Source organism: Gordionus sp. m RMFG-2023, chromosome 4 (genome assembly GCF_954871325.1).
Source record: "Gordionus sp. m RMFG-2023 chromosome 4, tfGorSpeb1-WG-v2, whole genome shotgun sequence".
Lineage (NCBI taxonomy): Eukaryota > Metazoa > Nematomorpha > Gordioida > Chordodea > Parachordodidae > Gordionus > Gordionus sp. m RMFG-2023.
Window position 1 is genome coordinate 696,654 of NC_088778.1, and position 12,395 is coordinate 709,048.

General features: G+C 27.0%; 1 protein-coding gene across 1 annotated transcript; it reads right to left on the bottom strand.

Annotated features, from left to right (window-relative positions):
* Positions 1–4,528: 4,528 nt before the first annotated feature.
* On the bottom strand, positions 4,529–12,167 carry LOC135928234 (ribosome biogenesis protein BRX1 homolog). Its single transcript, XM_065464634.1, has 8 exons — positions 12,036–12,167; positions 11,863–11,989; positions 11,767–11,810; positions 11,657–11,727; positions 11,484–11,607; positions 9,380–9,569; positions 5,560–5,654; positions 4,529–4,963 (listed from the first exon to the last, which is right to left on the bottom strand). Exons 1-8 carry the CDS (start codon positions 12,105–12,107, stop codon positions 4,832–4,834), a joined length of 855 nt encoding a protein of 284 aa, XP_065320706.1. The 5' UTR covers positions 12,108–12,167; the 3' UTR covers positions 4,529–4,831.
* Positions 12,168–12,395: the final 228 nt, after the last annotated feature.

Below are 12,395 nucleotides of genomic sequence, written 5' to 3' on the forward strand. Positions count from 1 at the left end.
TTCGGACATCAAAAAAAATTTCTCGGGTTCGGGCTCGGGTCGGGTTGTAAAAGCTGTCCGACCCGAAAACCCGACCCGACCCGACCCGAAAATATATATAATAATATTAATATCTTAAATAGTTAGTATAATTTATAATATTAATTATAAAATCATATTATTTAATATTTATCACATTTTAGGATTAAAATGTCAATCATATTAACATGTCATGTCATTATTAATTATTATTTTATAAACCTAACAACCCGATACCAAACTATTTTATTACTAAATTGTGTTTCTCGTAAATTACAAGATAAGACATATTTTATGTAAGTTTTATTTATTATTTAACTAGCCTATACATTGTCTTTTTTAACATTTGTTTTAACCCTTCACTACAAAGGTAGAAAAAACTCCCTTAACTACAAAGGTGGGGTCTATTTTACCCCAAATTTTGATTAGATATATCTCAAAACATATTAAAAATTGAGATCTAAAATTTTGAGTATATATTTAAAAAATATTGGAGATAATAAATACAAAATCTTAGATTAATATTTACTTCCAAAAAAAGTTAGACAAATTTTCCTAAAATTACTGAAATAAAATTTTCTTTTTCAGTACTTCCTTTAATTATTTTATTATCACTAAATAAAATTCAAAAAATTCAAATTTTATTAAATCAATGTTGAATAATGATAATTACATAAATTTTATAAAAAAATATCATATATCAAAAAAAATATTAATCATCAAATATGTAAAATTATTAAAAAATAATAATGTAAATATATATCTTAATATTATTATTGAATATTTTTTTCTTAAGAAACTACAGAGGTGGTAGATACGTTTTTGGACTTCTCTCTATGGGAGGCTGACAATGCGTATTCTGATGCTAGCGCCGAAGTTGACGAGCTAAAAAAATATCTAGATCCGAAATTATGTGTTGATGACGATAATATTTTAAAATGGTGGAAAACAAACCATTATGAGTTTCCAAATTTAAGTATTTTAGCTCTTAAATTCCTGGCTATCCCTGCTTCGTCGGCTAGCAGTGAAAGGGCGTTTTCAGCTGCTGGTAGGGCCTTTGAGGAGAGAAGGACTCGTTTAAAGCCAGATAAACTGGACGCCTCTTTATTTATATATCATAATTATTCACTTTGTGATAATTTTGATAATGATATTGATGAGGTCAATATATAATATAATATGTTCATTATATTTTTTATATATTTATTAACTTTTACATCATATCTATATTCGCATAAATGATGCTTATTATATAATCGTTATAATTTTTAAATTCGCTTGTATATTAATCGTTTTATAATATTTTTTACAAATTTTAAAAATGCAAATATCTTGAATAGATTATGGCCGTCAAATAAACTTTTATTTAAGGTGGCTGAACTGAATAAATACACATAAATTTTTTTTTGGTTATTATAATATTAAAACTTAAATTGCAAAATTTTATTCGGGTCGGGCTCGGGTCGGGTTGGATTAAAAAATGTGTGCTCGGGCTCGGGTCGGGCTCGGACAAAAAATTTTTTTTAATTCGGGCTCGGGTCGGGCTCGGGTTGCGAAAAAATTACTTTGCAGTTCTTTAACCACTATATTATAAAATTTATTAAAACGAAATTTGAATATAACATATTTTGAATGAGATATATGAAATTGAAAACACAAATATTTTTTCTGATGGAGTTATTTTATGTTTATTTTCTCCAACAAATTTAAATTATTTCTATCATCTACTATGATTTTTGCAGATTCTGAAAGTAAATATAAAATATATAAATGTAATATTTTTTTTTGAGGTGATTTGGATAATATAATTAATAGTGAGGATGAAGATATTATGTATGATAGTGATCATGATACACAATCTGAATTAGATGAAGAAGAAGATATATTAGCTGAAACAGATAATAAGCTTAAGTATTATTTAGGTAAATATAAAATCATTTATCATAGTATATTTCTCTTTAAAATTAGCTAAAAATAAGGTTACTCAATGGAAAAAGTTGTAAGTCAAAATTATAATCAATATGAAAGTTCTACAAAAGAAGTTGATATAACTGAATTCAAAGCATTATTGGGAATTCTTTATTTAGCTGGAATTTTTAAATCTAACCATCAAAATATGTCTGATTTATGGAAATCTTATGGGTTTGGAATTGATATATTTAGAGTAACAATGCCTCTTAAAAGATTCAGATTTCTAATTCATGCAATGAGATTTGATGACATATTAACAAGAGAAGAGAGAAAGGTGGTAGACAAAGCAACACACATTAGAAATAAATATTTTTGTCAAATATGCAAAATAAATTTATGTTTAGAACACATTAATATTTTATGTAACAAATGTTTTGATTGTCAAATTTAACATATTTCAATGTTCAATATTTTTTTTATATTTGAATTTATCAGTGTAATTTTTTTTTAATATTGAAGAATAAAGATCCATGTTATGAATTATCAGGATTATATGATGGATAAGTTATTTTTTTAATTTCTAATTTAAAAAAAGTAAGCTTTTTTTTAGAAAATTTTGGCACAAATTATAATTATCCTCACCATCTTTAATCTAAACTTAAGAAATAAAAATAAATAAATATTTTATAAAGTTTAAGGTTAGTTCTATCTTATATTCAAATATTAAATCAAAATAATGAATATAACTGGACATATATACATTTGAAATTGGGGTCTATTAAACCCCACCGGAGTACTAACGTCATTTTTTTCACCGGAGTATTGAAGGGTTAAATAAAAGTAATTTCAAAAATAAATAACCGGAAATAAAATTTGCAACAAAATTTAAAAAAGGCATGAAGTTGATAGAAATTACTTAAAACTTATGACTTTGTGTAGCCCAAAATAATTAAATTTATTTTCTTATATTTGTTACTATAATATATTTTAAAATATTATCAAGTAGAGCTCGTGATGCGTGAGTGTTACCCTTTATTTAAAAGTTACAAATTTAATTTTTTTGTTCCTTAAATTATTTATTTTTTTACAAAAAATTATCTCTCATTGTTAACATTATTATTGATCAAAAATAACTCTTTCTTAACTCTATTTAAGAAAAATAAGTGATTGATATATACATTTTAAAAATTATTAGATTTATTCGACTTAAATCGTTATTCCGAGGTTTCAATTGAGGATAACTAGAAAATCCTATGATTCGTGATTTAGCTTTACCCAATTTACAAATGGTTACCTATAAATCATATGGACCATACATCAACATCAAGTCTCAATATTTGAAATCATTAAATATTTAACTCGAGTTATATTAAGAGGATTAGTATTGTTAATGCCCGATCAAGATTTTAGCCATAATAATATGTATGCTGGAAGATTTTGCCCATAGATGGCAGAATAAACCTCCGCCATATTTCGAAGCTTACATAATTTTGAAATGTAAATTAAAAATTACGGTATCAAATAAAAAAAAAGTCCCTTTCTTTATTAGGTTTAAAAAAAACATGTCTCGAAAGTATGACATTCTATAATCAATTGATTGGACTAGTTCTTGCTTAACGTGCATCGACGATCAATTCCCAATACAGACAAGTTGTTGAAAACGCAAAACGAAAAGAAGATTTACTTTTTATCTATTAAATTACCCTATTGAATCATCATAATGCCCTATTCTATATTTAAATATGATTGGTTTTTTTATATAAATTGTGAAATTGATTAATCATATAAAATAACATTTAAAAAAATCTAAGTAGTTTTAATCGAGGGAGATATATAGAAATTATAGTAATTTTATTCATTTTTTTATTATGTATGAATTGTCATAATAACTAATCTTTTGCTATATACTTCTTTTTTTTTCTATAGAAGATTATCGCTTCTAATTGTCACTTTGGGAATCCAACCAATAAAATAATGGAATTACTTTTTCAATTGAAAAAATAAAAATAAAATAAATAGTAATATTCAGGGATGTGAACTTAAACCTGGATTCAAGAATTAACAACTCTATTTAGCGGAAATTTTGATAACGGGAACTTAATCGAAAACGATTTTCCAAGGAGGAACCCGACCCATGTTTACTTTACCCCGGGTTTTCATAATGTCATAATTGGGAGACTGATTTGTAAAATTTGATTTTTGGTAAAGTCAGTATGTATTGCGTTTGATGAGTCATTTTTATTTTTATAATTTTATGTTTTAGTTAAATTGGTGGTCATTGTTATTTTTATAATTTTATGTTTTAGTTTAATCGCGTTAACATTTTATTTTTAGATTTATAAAAGTTAATCATTGTAAAGTCATTATGATGATGGGATTTATTAATTATTTGTGATGATTATTGCTTCCCTATAAAAGGGAAGCGAAAATTGTAAATTATCAATTCATTTTTTTTTTAAATTAATTTTTTTTAACTACTATTTTTTATTATTAATTAAATAATAATTTTTTTTTTAGTTTATAATTTTCATTTGTAGATTTTATAATAATTCATTTTTTATTTTTGGGAAGTTCAATAAAATTATTATACTCGGAGTATTGTTTTTTAACCGGACTTGTACGGCACAACGTAATACATAAATTAGCCTCTGTTTGGTCTGTGGTCTTAAAATGCCCAACTAAACAATTTTAAATTTCTGAACCGTTCGGGTTCACATTCCTGGCCACATCAGATGCATATTGTTTCTGAAAAAAGTAAATAGTTACTTTGAAAATTAACGAGTATATGTTTATAAAATTGTCATTTCCGGTCTAACTCAAAATAATAATTTTACAAAAACAAAAATGTCAGGCAGCCATTTTCAAACATTATCATTTTTTTGACAATTTTTCAATAATGATTTCAATCATAAATATCGTCAAATTTTTCGACCGTCTCGTCGGTGTAACTCATTTTTTTAGCCGAAATTTGCTTCTTGGCTTCCGTTCTTCTGACATATTTTTCCGACAAAGATTTCTTGAGCATATGGAATCTCTAAAAAAAAAAATAATATTAAATATTGGTTGTGTGTCTTAAATTTAGAAGAAATAAAAAATATATATATATTTATGTCATATTTAGGATATGTGATTCTACGAGGATTGAGAATTTCTAAATTTTAAAATCACTCATGAAGGACACTTTTTAAAATTTGAAAAACAGCTGATTCTGGAAATTAGTGTTGTAGAACGGCTAGTTTTGATCCGAATTTCAAAAACGGGTAACTCAATATCCGAGAAAAATAAATATTACGCTTGGGCAATATTTTTCCGGCTAAAATATCGAGTTAGCCGTTTTGAAAAAATCCGCTAAAATCGAGCCGTTTAACAACACTACCCGAAAAATGTTTTTCGGGCATATATAAAATGTGATAACTCTGAGTATCGGACGATTTCGCTTATTAACCATTTCAAATTTATATAAGAGCTTCACGATAATTGGGTAAAATTCTGAAGGCACATAAATTAACCGCACCCTCAAAATGATTTATTAGGTTAGGATTCAGGGATCCTCGTGTAGGATTATAACTTATCTCGATACAAAAAACAATTTCAGAAGGAACGAAGCTTTAAGATAAGTAATACTCTTACAATGTTGGGCGAAAGATATTTGGGATTGTCCCACAGAGTGATTCCACTGAAGCTCCCATTGAAAATCTTGATTGGATTCAAAACAAAACGCGGGCCTTAGATTTTATTTAAAAAAATATATAACTATTAGATATTCTTTAAAAAATTAAATTATCATACATATGTTTATTTTTTCCCGCCTTAAATCATTTTTTTGAGCGCGTTTTTAAATTTTTTTAAAAAATAATCTGATTTTTACCGGAAATGAATTCCGCCATGTTTAGAATACCCATCCTATGAATTTCAGATAATTTTACCACGGGGTTATGAACTTAATATAATTTATATTTGTTTTTTTCCGTAGATTATAGGGTGGTTACTCTAAGCATGATAGAATACTTTTCCGGTAAAATCAGACTGTCGCGTCGCTGACATATATGCATAATTCGATTATCGCAGCGTCTACATGGCGGCAAACCCCTCTCCAAAATCTACTCATTACCCCCCCCCCCCCAAGATAAATTCGTAGAAGAAGGCCGCGATGCTATAATGCTAAAAAGAATCTTAAATTATAAACTTACAACATAATTCAATTCAATATTTCAAGTCAAGCCTATAGGAGAAAATAAAAATTTGTCGGTGATAATCAACTTATATTTTAAGTAATGCAATCTTTTCATAATTAGGGTTGATAATCACTTTATTTTCATAAAAATAAATATAATTGTATTAAATGAGATAACATACCTATATATATCTATAAAAAACGATATAAAAAGAGGTATATTAGCTGCAGTGTCTACATGGCCGGAGGGGGGGGGGGGGTTGGTGACAAACGCCTCCAAAAATATTGGCATTGGGGGGGGGGGGTAAGTATTGATTTTTAGGAGATAACTTTTGACATTAATTATAATCTTTTTAAATCCATTAATTGATATGATAACGATGATAATCGTTGATTTTCTGACAAATGTCAATTAAAGAAAAGATATGTCAATTAATAAACAATATAAACTATAAATTTTTTTTTCTTCGAATTTTAAGGCCATTTTCATTTACCATTTAAGTTAGTATTATACAAGTTCACACGTAAAAGTATCAAGATCCTCTTAGGAGTTAATAGATGTTATTAATTTCAATAATAAATTTTAATTATCAATTGTTTCTATTCAGAAATTACATATTCTACCAGTTATTATTTACAATATAATTATATAATATATATATATAAAAAAATAAGTCATGCATAAAAACATAGACATTAAAGTATCAGGCGAAAAATAATAAAACACATAATATTATGTATAAATGTAAAGTGAAATGTGATTATATTAAACATAAAACTTCTAAAATAAGTGGTGACAAGATAAATGAACATTATAAACATAAACCATGCTCATGTCAAGCCAGCTGATATCAAATTTAAAAAAGATAGCCATCAAAAAGAGATAATAATAATTGGGTGTCCATAAACTTCGATATTCCATGCAATATCACAAATGGAGTTGAAACCTTGTTACAAAAAATGGCTATAACATCTGACTTCCAAAAAGTAAATTTTTTTTTATTATTTATCATTATAAATTAAAGACAATAAATATAAATTGAAAATATTACCTTAAATTTTGTGAATTAATAGAAACTAATTCTTCATTTAAAATTTTATCAGAATACTTTAAATATTTAATAATAAGCAAACAACCATTATTGAAGATTCCCAAATTATATTTTCTTTGCATCCAATGCCAAGTTCCAGTGATCTGCTGACTTTGCATGATGAGGTATTTAGGATCTAAATCTTATTCAGTTATATATATAAAAAAATGGAATCCAATGACCCATTTCACTTTATTTTAGAATGACAAATATTTTGATTAATTTCATAATTGCTGTAGGCCCATGTCAGCCATGTTCAAATACATTCCAATATCCTGTTATTCACAATAGGTTTTTATAAAAAATTATAAAATTTTCATTAATTTTTTACCCATCCTTTATTTCTATTTTTTTTACTTTTTAAACAGGAACATGAATATAACTGGTTAATATTGATGGTTCCCTAGGGCCCGAGAAATTGGTAATCTTATAGCACCACTTTAGACAAAAGTCTTTTGTCTATACTGTATTACGTTTGGTGGCCCCAAATCCGATACTTTTTGGACTCAACTTGGAGTAAATAACTGTAAAAACATTAGGCGTGACTTAGAGAGACACGAGTCATCTTCTATTCATAAGGATTGTGAATATGCAAACATGACTTGGCTTGCAAATAAGCGCATTCAAGATCATTTGCTATCAGATACGCTTGATAGCATCATGGAAAATAGTAATATAGTTCATAATATTATCGATGCCATAATGTACCTTAGATAATGTAATATAGCCTTTTGGGACACAATAAATGCGTAGCTTTGTTTCTACGTTATCATATAGAAGAATGACCTGCATTCACATCCTATAGAAAGGATCGTACATGTTTTTACAACATCAGAAATCACTGGGGAAAAATATAAAGAAACATGTTTTTTTTCTAAGCTTAAGGATTTTAGTCTTTCTGATGCAAGGAATATGAGAGGAGTTTAGAAATGATGAAAGAGACTCAAAGAGCAATCTATATTTGATAACAAATAATCTTGAATGCGCTTATTTGCAAGTCAAGTCATGTTCGCTTATTCGCAATCCTTATGAATAGAAGATGACTCATGTCTCTCTGAGTCACACTTAAGGGTTTCCCGGTTATTTAATCCAAGTTGAGTCCAAAAAGTATCGGATTTAGGGCAACCAAACATAATACAATATACACAAAAGACTTTTGTCAAAGTGGTGCCATAGGATAACCAATTTCTCGGGTTGAGTGGCCAATTATATTCATGCTCGTGTTTAAAATGTAATCAAATACTGGTATATGGGTGAGTAAAAATTCATGAAAATTCTACATTCTTTTAAAACCTTGTGAGTAACAGGATATTGAAATATATTTGAACATGGGTGACAAGGGCCTACAGCAATTATGAAAAAGTAGTTAAAATTTGTTTAGTTATGAAAATCTTATTATTCAGATAAAATTTTAGGTGAAGAATTAGTTTCTATTAATATCACAAAATTTTACTTTTTGGAAGTCAGATGTTGTTGATGATAACTGGATTTCAACTCCATTTGTGATACTGCATGCTTTTTTGATGGCGATCTTCGTATATTTGATATCAGCTGACTTGACATGATGATGGCTTATGTTTATAATGTTCATTTATCTTGCCAATTCTTATTTTAGAAGTTTTATAATTAATATAATCACATTTCACTTTACTTTTTAAATAATATTATAATTTTTTTTATTATTTTTCGCCAGATATTTTAAGGTATTATATGTTTTTGTGCATGACTTATTTTATTATAACAATATTATATAATTATATTGTAAAAAATAGATCTATACTGGTAGAATATGTAATTTATGATAGAAACAATTGATAATCAAAATTTATTCTGGTAAAAAAAAAATCTGGAAATTTGTTACTGAAATTAATCATATATTAACCTCTAAGAAATCAAATAGGGTATCGATACTTTTACGTGTGAACTTGTAAAATACTAACTTAATGGTAATTGAAAATGGTACAAAAAATATCTTTTCTTTAATTGACGTTTGTAAGAAAATCAACATATGGATTTAAAAAGATTATAATTCGAATCAAAAATTACTCCTTAAAAATAAATTTCACCCCCCCCCCCCCCCAAATGACAATATATTTTGTAGGCATTTTCCTCTCGTCCCGGACAGGAAGACACTGGATTGTCGAGATCATTGTGAATAGTGTTTTTTTTTTAAAAAGGAGCTTACCAATTTCGGTCAAATCAAATTTTTCTTGATCCACTATTTGATAATTACGGAACCATAAACGATTGTTCAGCTGACTAATTTGTATCACGTGGTCAACAAAGGGTTTACTTCTGGGATGATTCAAGGGCACGTTGAACACGTCCGTCAATACGCACTTCATCAACTTGAGATGCGGGATTTTGTCAAAGTCCTGATACCACGAAAATTATTTTGCGAAGTCGTGAAAGATTAGAATATTATGGCAATGATTAATTTAGGGAAGACTTCTCTAAATGTCGCTATTGAGATAAGGTAATCTATGGAGATTTGTAATCTCCTCAGAATTAAATCATTTACTGGGGGGCCATATTAAATTCTAAATCTGCGTTTTGAACGAAAATGTGTATCAGAACGTAGAAGAGTATCTCTAACAAAGTTAAATTTCAGAAAATTAGCGCGAATTCGCGCCAACTGTGAATGAAGAGCGGAAAGTTATGTACCTATTTTAAAAAAAATTTAGGCGAGGTTCAAGAGTTCAAAACCAAATCGTCTGAAGTTCAACGAGTGGAGTACTCGGCCGAAATACTTTTCCGATCGAAAACCGATTTTTTGAAATTTAAGAATGGCCCCCCCAGTAAATGATCAAAAATTGATATTTATTTATTAATTTTGCTTTTAATTTTGAAGTGATTTTCTTGGAACCGGAAATTGGTGTATAAATTTTTTCACAACTTCCGGTATTTTTTTTATTACAGGTAGAGCGGAGGAAGATGTCCAATATTTTCTTTTTAAAATGGGCCGGGTTAAAAAAACAAATTTGCTGGCTAGGCAGAATAAGCTTTTCTTAAAAATTCTTGATCGGGATTGATCTCGAATAGCAATCGTGTCCAATCAGAGTCTTGCATGGGTCAAGATCTTTTGGTAACTGTCCCAAGCTTATAGAAATATTCAAATCTGGGCCCAACCAAGACATGCACATAATTTATAAAAATACGATAGACCTAATCCCAGATCATATTTTTCGGCACAGCGTATAGTTTGCGAAATGATTATATTGATGTGAAAGATTAGAATCAAATATTTGCTCTTCAACGATTTCCTAAATTTTTCAACTGGTCCAATCAGATCCTTATATTTATGCGAAAATCGATCAATGATTAATCTTAATTTAACATCCATCTTTAAACCACGATGCCATTAAAACTAAGAGCAAAAACAAGGAACACTTCAAAATTTAACCGAATATTATGGGCTTAAAGATATTTGGAACTGTATGATGAATGATAAAATGTATTTAAAATGTTGTCAATTTTTTTAAATGGTAAATATCAATCCCCAATCTTTAAATATTAAAGGTTTGTATTTATAAGAAATATGGTATATAAAGTCTTATTTTATTAGGATATATCCCTTAAAGAATAATTAAATATATTTCCATATTTTGTTTTTTTAATGATGATCATAATTTTCACTTAACTATTTTAGCCTTAATACAAATAAAGTATAAATTTGTATGCTAGCAACATACGTATAATTTATATTAAATGTTCTGTATAACAAACTATGTATCATTATTTGAGTAAAAAAAACAAATTAAATATATATTAATAAAATAATAAAAAATTTGGAGATAAAAAATATTGATATCCTTATTAATGAAAATTTAAATTTGCATTATTTTTATTTTATAAAAATTTCTTTCATAATAAAAAAAACAATGAAATAAACATTTTATATTAGTTAACTAATATGTTTTACTTCTTTCTTAGTTTACCAGTTTTTATGGGAGTTATGAACATTTATAATGAGAATTAATTCAAAAATTAATTTAAAAAATGTATAAAATAAGTATCTTAAAAAGGTTCAATCTATTTTTTCTAAAGTCCAATATTGGTGTCAAACCAATATTTCATATCGGCACAGCCCTAATTTTTGTTTAAGAAAACTGGCTAGGCCTATTTTGTTTATTTTATTAGGTCCTGATTTATAATTAAAATTTGTTATCCTTACTTATAATTCTACCCACCAATTGCTTCACAAAAAAACTATCAAATTTTTTTATATTAAGTCAGATATTTAAACTTAAATGTCCCGAGAGAAAATTAATATATAATTTAAAATATACTGATGAGAATGAAAGAATTGGCCTTGATCCTTTAAGACAATTCCCTGCAAGTTTGAGCTCTTCCATTGTATGGATATTTTCTACAGAAAATTTTATTGAAGGGCCATTGGGTATTTTTGAGATCCTAAAAAAATCATACTGCCTATTCTGCATATATAATGATACTAACATACCACATATAAAGGTCTCTTTTTTTCCTCATTTCTAGATAAATACAGTTTTGACAATTTTTCATGTCAGCAATCTATTAATAATTATTGAATTTAAAAAATAATTATATTACTTCATTTATGGATACCAAAGATTCTTTTTTCTCTAATTTAGACTCTTATTATATTAGGATGAAAAATAATTCATAAGTTTTTTAAAATTATATTACCTGTTTTAGAATGAGGCATCATTTTATGGAAGTTCTTCATTAAATGTCGACCATGAAAAGAAATACCTCTTGAACACATTAACAATACCCGCTGCTTATTAGTCCAATTTAAAGGTCTATTAACAGCCTTAATTATTTTATATAATCAATTTTATTTAATCCTTTATATATACATTTAGAACTTCCTTTTCTAACTTCTCGGGCATTGAAGATTTCTTAGCACGTTTAGCTGCCTTCAACTTCATTTCTTGTATAACCGAACAAATAATATCAAAAGGTTCGAGCTAAACCATGCCTGGTTTAAATTTTGAAAAACAAAAAATAACTTAATAATCAGGTTTAAAGATATAATATTTTATTTAGATAAAAAAATTCATATGATAGAACTTAAATTAATATTATATTAATTGAATTGCTCTATATATATTAAACGATTCAATTAATATCTGACAAAAAATAATCGATTCATTAATAGATTGAGTTAAATAAATATGATCTAAAAAATAATCAATTGATTATACATAAAAGCAATA

Bases quoted from the DNA above. Each gene is read 5' to 3' on its own strand.
- LOC135928234 (XM_065464634.1), bottom strand. From the start codon at position 12,107: ATGAAGTTGAAGGCAGCTAAACGTGCTAAGAAATCTTCAATGCCCGAG. The intron at 11,990-12,035 runs GTATATATAAAG...AAAATAATTAAG, and splicing joins TAGAAAAGGAAGTTCTAAAT to GCTGTTAATAGACCTTTAAA. The intron at 9,570-11,483 runs GTATATTTTAAA...TCGTGGTATCAG, and splicing joins CAATTCTTTCATTCTCATCA to GACTTTGACAAAATCCCGCA.